Here is a 13,845-nt window from a genome sequence, read left to right as displayed (position 1 = left end):
GCTCTTCACATTTCCGGGTGCAAAGAAGACAAAAAGTCACTGCTCCCATTTGTGCGTCTGCTTTTCCGCTGCACGCGCAGTCCCAGACTCTGGTCAAACCTACGATGCATGGCCACCTCGTACCACCGCTGCTGTTAAGCCCCAAAATGGTTGAACAACACACACCCCTATCGTGTAGCCTATGCTGTGTGTGTCCCTAGAAGCCCTCCCCGGCCCACTGTTGCTGTGCAGCTCTGCCAACCTGTCAGCTGATCCCTCTTGTTCGCTTATCGCAGCTGTTGCGAGACAGTATCCGCCCCTGTAGTAGTCCCGCTCTTTATTTACTCCCAGTCTGAGCCGCCAAGGTGCCATCTATCAGGTGTTTTATTGCTATAAAAGACGTTTTGAAATGGCTCCGGGTGCTGTGGTTATAGTCTATAATCACTGTCGTCACCACCTTCCTTTTAGGAATGCTTTAAATGTTTATGGGTTCAAATCACCGGCGCTCTTTAAAAATAAGTAGGCTACTTTAATACTCGACAGGGGAAATATTTTGATTGATACTATGATGTAGCCTATAGCGACTACTACGGGACTAATGGGTTTAATTAAACACTGTTATGCTGAGCGGCAGGGTAAAAGCCAAAGTAGTAGGCTTGTCTCTGTCCTGTCCTTGTGTGCGTTTTTCTTCTCGTCCTAATTCTGCGCTAAATAGTCCTTTGTTTACATGCAGTCCCCCGTCTCTGCGGAAGGAGGCTTTCGGTAGTGCAGTGTGACTCCTACCAGCTGTTTCCCGCCTTGAAAGCCACCCGATCAGCTGCATACACACGCACGCACATACACACACACACACTGACGGTCATGCAGAGAGAAAGCAAAGGGGAGGGAGAGAGAGAGAAAGAGAGCGAGAGAGGTAAAGCGCCACACACAACGAGGGAACCCCATCAGCTGGAAGTCGAGTAACATTACAACTCTCAGCAGCCCGAAACTACTACATTGGGATACGTAGCCTATCTTCTCAGAGGATTTGAACCTACGTCGGATAACGTCATCTCTTTTTCGTTTATTCTTCTTAGACGGTTTGCTTTTTTTTTTTTTGTGGCTGCTGGTGGGGAGAGGGGGGAACCAACCAAACTGGCGAAAGGCAAGCATGGAGTATTTCATGGTACCAGCTCAGAAGGTGTCCTCTTTGCAACATTTCAGGAAAACGGAGAAAGAAGTGATCGGAGGTCTTTGTAGGTATGTTTACACACGCGCACGCTTCCCAGCACGCAGCGCGCATTAGTATTATTATCCTCATGTTTATTAGAAGTCATCTGTTCCGAGTGCAAGCACGGCGCTGAGGCAACATGCTTGATCTGCTCTGTTATTGTGTACACGACCCACTCACGGGTAGCTGCGGGCACTAAATGGAATCAAACACTGAGATTAGGATGCTTTCGAGCAAACTGGCTCTCTGGTTCGGAACACAGAATCCTCAAAGGGGTGTTTTTTCGCACATTTAGCTGCGAAAGCGATGTATTTTACGGCCAACAAACAAACCACGTGGTTCCGTGCACACCACGCTGCTGCCCAGCTCTGGAGCGCATCCTTGCCCCGTTTATCCTCGAATTACCCCCAGTAAAGGGGATATGATTAGCATAGTAAAGGGAAAGGTAACACGAGCGCGTGTACAGGGTCTATTTTTGCCGCACAGGTCGCGGGGGGAGGTCGATTCCTCTCCAGGCTGATGTGAAGTTATTGTGGGTAGTGCGGCCATGCTTGTGGCTTGTGCTTACAGTGAGGGGGTCGGGCGTTTGTTTCCTGGTAATATCGCCCTGGTTTCGTTTTCTCTTAAAGTGAATATGTACGACTACTGTCAAATTCACACCCATTCGACGCGGCGTCAGTTTTTTTAAAGGTGTTTCTTAGCGTCCCCTTCACGCTGCCGACTCGTCTCCACTGCGTCTTTTCCTCCCGCACCTCTGCCTGCCATGCTGTCTGCCGCATTGTTATAATGGCGGAGGACACGAAAAACTCCGCTCGGTGCACACGGAGGTCGTGTCGGGCACTGTGACGACGACGGGGGAGGTTATTTGGACATTTTAAAACTCAATTTCTTAATTTATGTCCGTCAAAGGCACGTTTGATGTTTGCGGGGAAGGAGGAAAATTCAAAGTGGCGTTAATAATAAGGGGGTGTGTGTGTCGCGGAAGGCCCTGCCATACGTCCGCAGTTTGGTTTGAGGAGGGAGGCGGAGGGATCTGCTGGCTGCCTGCTGGTAGTGACGCGTGCAGTCTGGGAAATGTAGTCCCTTTTTTGATTTTTTAAAAATATTAAATTCCTTTTTTGTAAGTCTGCGGTAAATTACTACAACGCCCCCCATTTTAACCCAGACATACTTTAAATGCTTTTTAGACGTTGGTCTATCTGGTTTTATCACGTTTATACATGTTGTTTACTTGCCTCACTATAATGAGAATACAATCTAATTGTAGGGTAATGTTATGATTATTTTCATGCTTATTTGTCATACCTCAGGACATATTGTGAATATCCTTTTTCGACTTTAGGACAGTTTCTTTCATTTTTTTGGTTTGTTTGTGTTGAACAGTTTGTCGGAGCTATATTCACTGCAATGTTCCTTTTATTTCTTTATTTTCAAGATACATTTTATTGAGGACAAATCACAATTAGCCTACAGTTAGAAACCCAATTAGACCTGCAATGAATGTACTATGATTTAAGACCAGGAAAGCACCAAATTGTATCAAATAGGCTTTTTTTTCTCTTTTTTTTTTTTACATTCAAGCGCTTTGAGTGCGAGAAAAGCGCTAGGCTATATAAATTAAATAATATGATTATTATTTTGGATTTTTGCTTTCAATATACACTTTTTTCACAATTACAATTTTCCAAATTTGATCCCTTTATCATTGCATTGACCAATTGGTTCAGCTCCCTTTAGTTGCCTCTTAAATCAAATCCTGTTTTAAGCCAAAATCCACTCTAACTGGGATCCAGCGTGTGTCTCTAGTGGTTTGTGTGATAAGTCCGGGCCCAGTTGGCCATGTTTTGGCAGTGAATGTGTTTGCTGGATGTGCCACTGCAGTGTTGGTTGGTACGTGTATGTGTGTTACTCTGTGTACACACACACACACACACACACACACACACACACACACACACACTCCTTTTCTCATCTGTGTCTGCACAATTGTTCCCAGTGTTTGCACTGGGGCAGCTGAGTCAGTACAGATAAGGGCTTGGCTAGAGAGAGAGTCCCAGAGATACCAGGCTTGATACAGAGGGATGTTAGAGGAAGTTTGCTCAGAATTTCCCCTCAGCTGGACCACAGCATATGGCAGATTGTGTCTTTCCACCACAGTTTTAAGGGTGAAAAATATTAACCGGCGATTATCTTTTTTTACTGTGTGTGGTGGCTTTCAACGCGTCATGTAATATGACAGGGCTGCTTCAATGGCAGGACATTCTCACACTGGACACTGTGAAAGCTGTTATGACATGCATTACTGTACCTGTGTATTTGTCAGGTATGAATTAGCCTAGTTCCAGTTTTGACGGATTAAGTAACAAGACTTGTGGCATTTTGAGTTAGATTTAGATTTTAGGGAATACTTAACTTATGTCCATGTACTCAGCTTTTGTGGGAAAAACAGTCGCAATCACATCTACTTACAGGCGTGGGAGTAGAAAGGGCTGTTTTCTTTTTTTAAAGAAAATAAATTGTAAAAAAGGAAAAGACTTCATATAGGGATGATGTCTTACTTTATCCCTTTTAACATCTTAATCATTTGATTGAAATGTTCCGAACAAAGCCACTGCTCAGTGATAACTCAATGAAGGTAGCTTGGTGAAGGATACACTAGTAGGAAAAAAAAAGTGCTTGTATACCACATCAAAACCTTCTACATCTACGGGAAAGGTCACTGTGTAAGAGTGCGGAAAATCAAAGTTGTATTTTTTTTTCCCTGTGCCCAACTGACTGTTATATCTCCCCCCCCCCCCCCCCCCTCCAGTCTGGCCAACATTCCTCTGACCCCAGAAACGGCCCGGGACACCGAGAGGCGAATCCGCAGGGAGATCGCCAACAGCAACGAGCGACGGCGCATGCAAAGCATCAACACCGGCTTCCAGTCTCTTAAAACACTCATCCCGCACAGTGATGGAGAGAAACTCAGCAAGGTGGGGGTCACACAGTGGAGATTTCAACTGTGGTGGTGTGGAAGACTGACCCTGCGTTCCGAATCGCATACTCTTTCTTTTTTTCTATTCTACATACTACATCCAACGATAAAAATAATCTAGTTAGGATGCAGTAGGCATACTATTGGGACATACTTTTACTTATCTATTTCATCATAACATCGCGACTTGATCTTGCCTCTTGCTTTTTATATCCGTCACATCCCCGTTTGTTTTCATATGGAGGTGACGTCACTTTATGTGCGCACTGGATTATGGGTCAGAATCGCCCAAATAGGATGCTGTTTTCAACACTAAAAATCTTGGCCGGATGTAGTAGACATCCGGGTCTTTCTACTAGGGGTGTGCACGTGTACACGTGTACACGTGTAACCGTTTAGTAAATCATAACCGTTTAGGAAAAATCAATAAACGAAAACCGTTTTTTTTTTTTTTTTTTTTTTTCAAATTTCAAAGTTTTTAAATATGTTCTGGAGACACGCGTTTATTGATTTTACATCACTAATAAACTAATTGGGGAGGATAAAAGCTAGTCTGCCGAGAATCTGTCTGTCCCTCGGCGAGTGTGTGTGTGAGTGAGTGTGTGTATCGGCGCACACACACACGGGGAGTCGCCGTGCTGGGACTCGACTCACAGCCATGGAAGAGTGATGAAAGATAACCTAAAGATTAAAGTTACCCGGTTGACGTGAACTACCCTCGTAAGTAGCCCGAACTTTATAACACCTGTTCAACATGTATTTAACGTGGACATGTAGAAAGCGATAGGCTATATTAATCAGGAAATGAATGAAGCGCGATTATGACGGCGAACGTGTGTGTGTGTGTGTACCATGGACCTATTATAAGAGGTGTGTAAACGAGCGTAGTTCATGTCAATTGTGTGTTTACAGGCGAACGAACGCGTATGTGTGTGTGTGTGTGTGTGCGCGCGCGCGCGCCTACAAGACGGCGGGGGCACGAGGACAATGACGTCACGGTTAACCGTGTACACGAAAAAAAAGGGGTCGTGTAACCGTTTACAATTTTTTGTAACCGTTCACACCCCTACTTTCTACCCAACCTAAATCTGGCCACAAGAATCGGGACATACTAAATCTTTTTTTCTACCATACTAAATAGTAGATAGTATGCGATTCGGAACGCAGGGTGAGACGGGTGTTTCTGTAGCTGTGTGTGGGGTCTCCGGGTTCACCTGCATAACACACCTGTAACCTTGATCTCTCTTCTCTTTTCCCCCCGCAGGCTGCCATCCTGCAACAGACAGCAGAGTACATCTTCACTTTGGAGCAGGAGAAGACGCGGCTACTGCAGCAGAACTGTCAGCTCAAACGGATCATACAAGTAAAACATTAAAACCCGAAGAACAAAACCGTACACCAGGCTTTTTCTTTTTCTTTCCCTTACATTCGTTTAATATTATTCTTAAAAAAAACGGATTTCTGTTTGTTCCCCTCAGGAGCTAAGTGGTTCCTCCCCTAAGAGGAGGCGCGCGGAGGAGAAAGATGAAGGGATAGGCTCACCAGACATCCTGGAGGAGGAGAAGACTGAGGACCTGAGGAGGGAGATGATTGAGCTAAGGCAGCAGCTGGAGAAAGAGCGCTCGGTCAGGATGGTGCTGGAAGATCAGGTAAAGGGATCAACCGCAACATGCAACACAATTTGAAATTATCAAATGACGTCGTATCCAGTGAGCAACACGGTCTGACGCTCTCTCTCTCTGTCTCTGTGTGTGTGTGTGTGTGTGTGTGTGTGTGCGCGCAGATGCGCTCCATGGATGAGCAGATGTACCCAGAGACACTGAAGGCGCTTGCCCAGCAGCTCGCGGAGCACCATGCCCCGACACAGAGCCTTGTTCACGGAGAGGAGCGCGACCTCACTCCAGTCCACAGCCCACAGGTTAGACAACATCAGCATGTATACAAGTCCAACTCCCCGCAAACAAACAGTGGAATCCTTTTGAGAATTATGCTCATTTTCTGATAAACATAGATGTACATGCATTGGATCTGTTTTATAGGTGATTTGTTTATTTTTTCATTTCAAATTAACAGTACATTTTCAAGTGTTTAATTTGGGCACATTAGCCTAAACTCATCAGGCCGCCGGTGTCTTGTGTGTAGCTTTAAGATTTGATAAACTTTAAGTCAATCTTGTTGAAGTATGTTCACTCCCTAACACATTGGAGACGCTACCGACCTGAACCTCAAAATCCCAAATCAAAACACACCTCTTCAGCATGGCCTTCAGCCTTCATGATAACATTACATTTTTACATATTAACATAAAATATCTATTTAACACCTGCTTGTATACTGGTTTTATTGTAAAGGGTCTTTGATTTTCTTGAAAAGGGCTTTATAAAATAAATGTATCTTTATTATTATTAATAAAAAGTCCACACACACACACACCTGCACTAATCTCAGGTACTGTAGATGTCCCATGGACAGTCACATGATGGTGTTCTCCATGTCCAGCGTCAGAGCTGTCAACAGCTAGGACACATTTACAGGCTGCTAAATGAGGGGCTCACACATCTTTCTGCTGTGCCTGTCTCCTGCCCTGGAAGCCAGCGTATCCAGTTTCAGCAGGCTAACGCTAACTGAACATGATGCCGAATCAATGGCTGTGTGCTGTCGATCCATCCACTAAGTGTGGCAGCTTGGCGCTGGTCGTGAAAGATGATTGATACACTCTGGACGGGTTATTTTTTGACTCCCAAAGCAGCTCTCGACCTCAAATCAATATCACTATGAAATTTACAAAATGAAAATGTTAGTTGAAATTAACACTTCTTACAGAAGTGTGTGTGTGTGTGTGTGTGTGTGTGTGTGTGTGTGTGTGTGTGTGTGTGTACTACTCTTTTGGTCAATCTTATTCTTATCATAAGTTGCACCCTCATGGGAAATCTGAGCGTCCCTTTTTTCCACAATTTAAATCTAAATCTGGCTGCCCAGTAAGCTTGGAGGCAGATCAAAACACAGACAGGAGAAGCTTTCCACCATGGATTGGTAAAAGAGTTCTTACAGTCGGTCTGATTTAATATTAAGTATGTTTCCCAGGTGTATTCCCTATTATATGTACGCTTGTGTACATGTACAGTATATACACATTTTGAAAGCATACAGTGTAGGCCTACTCCCTACTTCGGCATTAAAATGTGTTATCACAGTGATGAAGTGGTGACATGAGCATAAGGAATAACAAGGGCATCTTTCTAGCAGGTGTTGTCCCCCGCTAGCCCCCCTGCACCTACACACCATGCCACAGTCATCGTCCCTGCGCCGGTCCAGCCTCCCCAGCCCCATCACGTCACAGTGGTAACCATGGGCCCGTCATCAGTCATCAATACGGTGTCCACATCTCGACACAACCTGGACACCATTGTTCAGGTAAGGAAACAATGTGTAAATGCAAATGAAAAGCTGAATTGTGAACCCTTTCCGTAGCCTGGAAAATCCAGACCCGCATCTAGAACGATATAGGGTTTGGCCACCATCAATAGACCTTCCCAACTTAAGGGAGCGGCGCCTACGCGTGCATTTCCAATACCACTGCACGCAATTGGATAGCACTACGACCAATCAGAGCAATGAACAAGGTGGCGTATTAAGCCCCATTTGTTTAGCAGAACAGCGGGGTTAACTAGTAAATTAAACTTTTGCCGTGGTCGGTCGGCAACAGAAAATTCTTCTTTCTTGCTAATGAAAGATTTGAGGGCCGTCTTCCAAATCGTTAAGTGTCGAGGCCAAAGCCGTTTCAAACTCAAACAACGTATCCGCAGCCACCTTTGTTGTTAATCATCACGGCTTCGACGGCGCATGCCCAGCACCGTCATCATCCGGTTACATCCGCCCCCAGAGCACCATACATAGGGCTCTGGCCCGCCCATATCAGAAAGAATTGATTGATAAGTCAGAATTTTCTGACATAGTTTATGAGTTTGAATGGATCGTCTCCAGACCAACAGACTGAGCACATTTAATTTGCCAGTGGCAGGTCTGGATTCTCAGGCTACTCTTTCTGCTCTGAAGGCTTAAAAAAGAAGATCCAAACACTAGAGGGTGCTGTTGTCACTAACATGCTCTCTACCTCTCTCTCCCTCCCTCTCCCTCTCTCTCTCTCTCCAGGCCATCCAGCACATCGAGGGCACCCAGGGGAAGGGCTGTGTGGGCGAGGAGGAGCAGCGGAGGGCGGTCATCGTCACCTCGGCTCGTGTCCACTCAGACGCGGCCGGCTCAGACACGGCCTCGAACAGCGACGGACCTGACGACTGTTCAATGCCCTGAGCTCACTCACATGACGTCTGGCGCGCCGCACACTTCCAAACACACACACATACACATCCACATATAAGGCCCATGTAGACAGGGGCTACCGGAGGATACAAACCCCCCACAGCACTCGTGTTCAGTGGACATTAATAGGGCCTCTAGTGAAAAACACTTGTTTTTTTCAGTACACACTCTTACATGTAGTACTGTGATAGGCAGCCCAAATAGGTTTACACTTAGACACGGTGTACAGGCAGTCTCTTCTGTGTCCTTTTTCTGCTTATCTCTCTACCCCCTGCTTTCTCTCTCACACACACACACAAACACACACACACACACACACACACACACACACACACACACACACACTCCTGTCTGTTCATTCATCTATAACTAAAGGTTCTTAGGGTGACGACATCACCGACTGAGCTGTAAATGCTCAAAGTCATACTGGATTCTAGAATATTTCTGAATGTCTGTTTTAAATTGATCCATTAATCCCCGGGGAGTGGTGTCTTTATCCGGAGGCCCCTGTAGCCACGTGACTGATCCATGAGAACAGGAGACAAAGAGCCCGGCAGCATCCCACACCAGAGCATCTCCGTTTCAGATGAAAGCTTTTGAACCTCTTTCTCTGAGCGCTATGAAGAGACACTGTGAGCTAACCAGACTGTCTCAACCCTCCACATCTCACGAGTGAAAGTGATTTTTACCTCGGGGGGGGGGGGGGGGGGGGGGGGGCGCACAGGAAATCAAGTGACGATCTGGATAGAAGAGTGCACTCACTGGTTGACAACTCTATTTTAAATTTTTTTTGGTTGTTTGTTTGTTTGTTTGTAGCCATTTTTACTGGGCTGGGTTCCCAGTAATCCCACATATATATACTTAGGATGTTTATCTTTTTGATTCATGGCCTGACTTAAATTTAGAAAAAAATCTTGAGTTTTGGCATTTCCCAACTCTCTTGAGGAAAACAAAAAAAAGCACCTGTCTTAATAAATAAGCTGATTTGTGGGCACTCTTCAGTGATTCCCACTGCTGTGTGCGTGTCCCCATTTTGGAGAGACGGAGATGAAATGGGGCAGAGAGGGGTTTGACATGCAGAGAACCACCACGGGCCGGATTCTAACCCTTCTTCTGCTGCTTCTGAGGACTGAGCCTCTATTGGGGGGGTGCTCTAACCACCACAACATGAAGCGCCCCCCCCCTACGTGTCCCCTTTAAGTGATGTCTCAGACTCTTTTGCCTGGAAATGAAGGCACACATGTATGTGCACACAGCACTTGCATATAGACTGACATACAATCACTTGCTCTCTCAATCTAAGTGGCTGGTTTTTATTTTGCCCATAACAGTGAACTTCAAATAGGAGGAAAATGGCTGGTGGAATTGTTGTAAAGTGCCATGCCGTGGCTGTGTATTTCATTTCAAATAGCATTTGTCCCAATGTGCGCTTTTGTCAAGTGTCCCATGCTATTTACATGTTTCTGCTTGGATCATACTTAGTTTTTTTCTCTCTTTTTTTGCCTAGAACTGTTGTTGGATAGACAGTTATAGACAGAAAGACATGTAGCTGAGAGAGGCAGCAGTTTGCCTTACTTATGGCCTGTGGGTACAGGGAGGCACTGTGAAGCCAGCCTTAACACAGCCATGGGGTGTGCGTACCTGAACACTTGATCTGGGTTGTTTTGTGGCCACTGGAATCGCTTCCAAACAGGCTTGTTAACACCCAGGGTGTGTTTGTCTTTGTTGACTTTTGTTGGTTCTTATCATGTTTGTCTAAAAAAAAAAAGGAACAGGTTTCTGGTATCCTAATTACTAATTCAAGCTCTTGATAATCCCCTCCCCTCCAAGTGGTCAAAATGTATCTGAACACTGACTTGTAATTGGACACAAATGTCAATTTGGAACTGTTTGGGCCCCCTCGTGTGCACTATTTAAGCCTGTGGGGAAATACATCCAGAATGTAATATGGACATTCCATAAAATATTTCATATGGGTTTGAAAGGTTAAACCTCATATACTGTATGTAAGACGTTACAGTTACAATTGGAGCTTTTGACAGATCACTGCTTTGTTATTATTGCATTTAGTGACAAACTCATTATAATTAGAATCCCTGGCGTCAGTGCATAGATGGAGCTTTGAACTGCTGGACAGATGATAAACACCCCTCATCTATCATGATTAATGTCATGGAACTGCCCTTTAGAAAAAGATATTGATGTCAGCTGCGGCACTGAAATAGGTGACGCGTCTCGTCAGATTAAATCATGGGGGGTTTTCCCTGTACTTATTCGTACGTACTTATCACCATAGGAATGGGATTCCTAGATATTATAAAACGTGGTTTGCAAGCTTGGCTTTTTGTAGTTTGAGTTCTTGCTTGCTCTCGCGTCTCGCATTTGATCGTTTTCTGCTGGATCCTGGAACTGTTTTTTTTTTCTTTAATTTTTTTTTTACACACTGTCCTGTGCGTTAGTAGACATATCAGATTGTCAGATGGAGCGGGTCGGGGTGGGCATGGGGATGGGGATGATAAAGATGGGCTCAATGTTACAAAGCACTTACTGGACTACACTGGAGTCTGCCTCTTCTTTTGTAGAAATGGGCATCTTCTCAGCTGAAGCTCTTGAGGTTATGAGTAAAAAAAACAAACAACGCACAGCTGTGTATCCCCCTGTTTCCTCCATGTCCAGGCCTCCTGCATCATGTCCTGTTTATCCCTTAATTATTGTAATTTTTAATACATTGTATGCTGTCTTTTTTTTTATCCAGTGTATATCTCTTATCTCCCTTCACATTTTGCAGCTCTCTCTTCTTCCTCTACTTTTGTCTGTTTCTCTGTAACTTTTTCTCTTGTTTTTGTTCGACCTGCATATGGTCATCAAGAAGCTATTATTTTTTTTTCTTTAAGAAAAAAACATGTTTTGGGGATAAAGAGGCTTGTGCCTTTTGTAAAGACAGAATAATAAAGTTTGTACTTTGTTTTTTACGCATTGGGCCCTGGCTGTTCCTGTGTCTGCGTTCCTTTTTGTCTTCTGTTTTCGTTTCTTTAAAAATGCATTTTCCACACTAAATATTGACTGTTCTGAGGAATTAACAGTTATTATAGCACTAAAAATAACATTGCCAACTGAATCTGTCCCCCTCTCCAGCTCTGGTTGGCTCTCACTCAAGCAGTACAGTTGATGAACAAGTGTCTATTCCTGATTGGTGGTCCATCCTCCCCCCCTTCCTGCTCACTGGCTCATTGCTAAATAAAGACCCGCCACCTTCCCTGTGACAGTTAGTATGTACACCAGGAGCAGTCGCTGGCATCTCTTGCCATCGGCCCCCTGACACATTCATTCATTCCAGGCCTCTCGTTCACACACCATCACACGTTCATTCAGAAAATGCTTCTGTTTTTTCTACAGAGGCTCAACCATTCCCAATATTTACTATATTATATTTAATAATATGCAATGACTTATAGTAAGTGTGGACAAAAATGGTCTGAAACATATCACAGTTGACTATAAGGAATATTCAATCTCAAGCAAGAATGGGAAATAATTTTGCTTTCAAAATGTCAACAATTAAAGTCATTAGGTCCATAAATGCTTAATCAGAGTTTAAAAAAGGGGTGATGTAAAACAATGGTAAACATGCCCCTGTCCCAACTTTTTTGGAACGTGTTGCAGGCACCAAAGTTAAAATTTGTGTATATTCACAAAAATAAATAGTGGTTGTAGATAGAAGAGCCTTCTGTGTCTGCATTTATGGTATAACATAAAGGAACTTCATCATTTAAGATAGTCCCGTAATTAAATAGTCAACACTAGAAAAGCCTGCAGACTTCAAACAGCATATTAACTGCAGTTAAAATGTGAATTACAAGATGAAATTGACACTAAGTAACACCTTTCAAATGACAGCTTTTGACCTTCATTTGAACTTAAAACATAAAATGAAACTTTTCAACTAACTAAATAATATTGTTGTATGGTTATTATTTACTTTACCCAACTGCAGTTTCTACAGTTCATTATTCTGGCCAATATCTTTTATTTTCCTTTGGCAGACATAACGTCGAAGCTGCAGCTCAAATGTGCTCTCGGCAAACCGTTGCAAGTGCTTGTCATCTGTAATCTACAAAGAATTAATGTTCAGTAGAATTCATAAAAGCTTGTCAAAAGCACAGATTTTCTCACAACCAAAAATCAGCATGCCTCTCAGCCGCCTCATCCCACCAACAGTGACCCCGGAGCACACTGTTCTCCTGTTTTAGTGCCTCTATCTAAAACAGTGAAATTCCTCCAGGATTAGTGCAGTTTTACACTCCAAAAATGAACACGAGGTTATTGTTTAGACACACTTCCCCAAAGTCATTTGGGATGGACATGCTTGAGTAAGAAACTTCTGCCATATTTGGGGATTAATTTACAGCCGAGATGTTGATTCCCGAGGAATTGGGAGATTATGTTTAGCACAGTGTGTCTGCTGGAGTGTGATAAAGCAGTAATCCGCCTAGCCTTCTGCTGTGTTAGGGATTCTAGGTTGAGTCAGGGGTCTATATGTTCCAGACGTATACTCTCTCCTCAGCTCCCATCTCTCCTTCTCTCTCTCTCTCTCTCTCTCTCTCTCTCTCTCTCTCTCTCTCTCTCTCTCTCTCTCTCTCTCGCTCGCACACACACACACACACACACAACCGAAATAATTCACCTTAAGTAACATTTGCTTAGCTGGGACACACACACAGGTTCTTGCTTAAAACCTACTGAGTGTTATCATTCTTCTCATATAACTCCTGTACATAAAAAAAGAGTAGAACTATACTTTTAATACTTGTCCTTTCTGAGTTAGACTGCCAAACTCAATCCACTTTGCCTGTTAATGTTAGTAAGGGTCAAATGTCCTATTCCTAGAAGTGCTATTCCTTTTAAAACATACACCTATTTCAAAGCTATAGCCCCCTGCTTTGACCTATGCCTAATAGAGTTCTCTAATACTTTATATATGGAGAAATATCTCAAATATATTTTTATGAGATTTCAGGGAAAGCAGAACAATTTAAACAGATGTGACAGCCTTGCATTGACTATAACAGTACTGGAGGGACCTACATCACACTTTATACATTTTTTGCTAAACATTTGCCTATAGTTTAAACCATGTTGGTTGTTTGTTTTGTTTTGTCTTTGTGTTCACTTTTTCAGTTGTGTGTGTGTTCTTCCATTTTTTTTCCTCAAAAATAAAGTTAAAAAAAACAGTCTCTTAAAATCAGGCAAACTTAGTAAAATCATCGCCAGTGTTAAGTGCTTGAGCATCGAACACATAGAGACAGGTCTTTTTGGAGCAGGCCTTTAGCTGCGAGCTCTCTAAAAAGGAGAGTCAGCT

General features: G+C 43.7%; 1 protein-coding gene across 2 annotated transcripts; it reads left to right on the top strand.

The window, feature by feature from the left end:
• Positions 1 to 909: 909 nt before the first annotated feature.
• Positions 910 to 9,148, top strand: tfap4 (transcription factor AP-4 (activating enhancer binding protein 4)). Of its 2 annotated transcripts, none has more exons than XM_080043199.1 (7): positions 910 to 1,218; positions 3,999 to 4,164; positions 5,431 to 5,529; positions 5,645 to 5,815; positions 5,950 to 6,084; positions 7,413 to 7,580; positions 8,319 to 9,148. In XM_080043199.1, the coding sequence occupies exons 1-7, from the start codon at positions 1,130 to 1,132 to the stop codon at positions 8,475 to 8,477; spliced, it is 987 nt and encodes a 328-aa protein (XP_079899325.1). In that variant the 5' UTR covers positions 910 to 1,129; the 3' UTR covers positions 8,478 to 9,148. The 2 variants fall into 2 exon arrangements, with proteins under 2 accessions (XP_079899325.1, XP_079899324.1); XM_080043198.1 differs by having other exon boundaries at positions 7,410 to 7,580.
• Positions 9,149 to 13,845: the final 4,697 nt, after the last annotated feature.

This window comes from Ammodytes marinus (genome assembly GCF_949987685.1).
Source record: "Ammodytes marinus genome assembly, chromosome: 16".
NCBI classification, from domain to species: Eukaryota; Metazoa; Chordata; class Actinopteri; order Uranoscopiformes; family Ammodytidae; genus Ammodytes; species Ammodytes marinus.
Note: the sequence above shows the minus strand (reverse complement) of the source record. Positions and strands in the feature narration are given on the sequence as shown.

What these genes read in the sequence shown, in the direction of transcription:
- tfap4 (XM_080043198.1), top strand. Translation starts at nt 1,130, where the DNA reads ATGGAGTATTTCATGGTACCAGCTCAGAAGGTGTCCTCTTTGCAACAT. An exon ending in ATGGAGAGAAACTCAGCAAG is followed by an intron (nt 4,165 to 5,430) that starts GTGGGGGTCACA and finishes TTCCCCCCGCAG; the next exon opens with GCTGCCATCCTGCAACAGAC. An exon ending in ACCTGGACACCATTGTTCAG is followed by an intron (nt 7,581 to 8,318) that starts GTAAGGAAACAA and finishes CTCTCTCTCCAG; the next exon opens with GCCATCCAGCACATCGAGGG.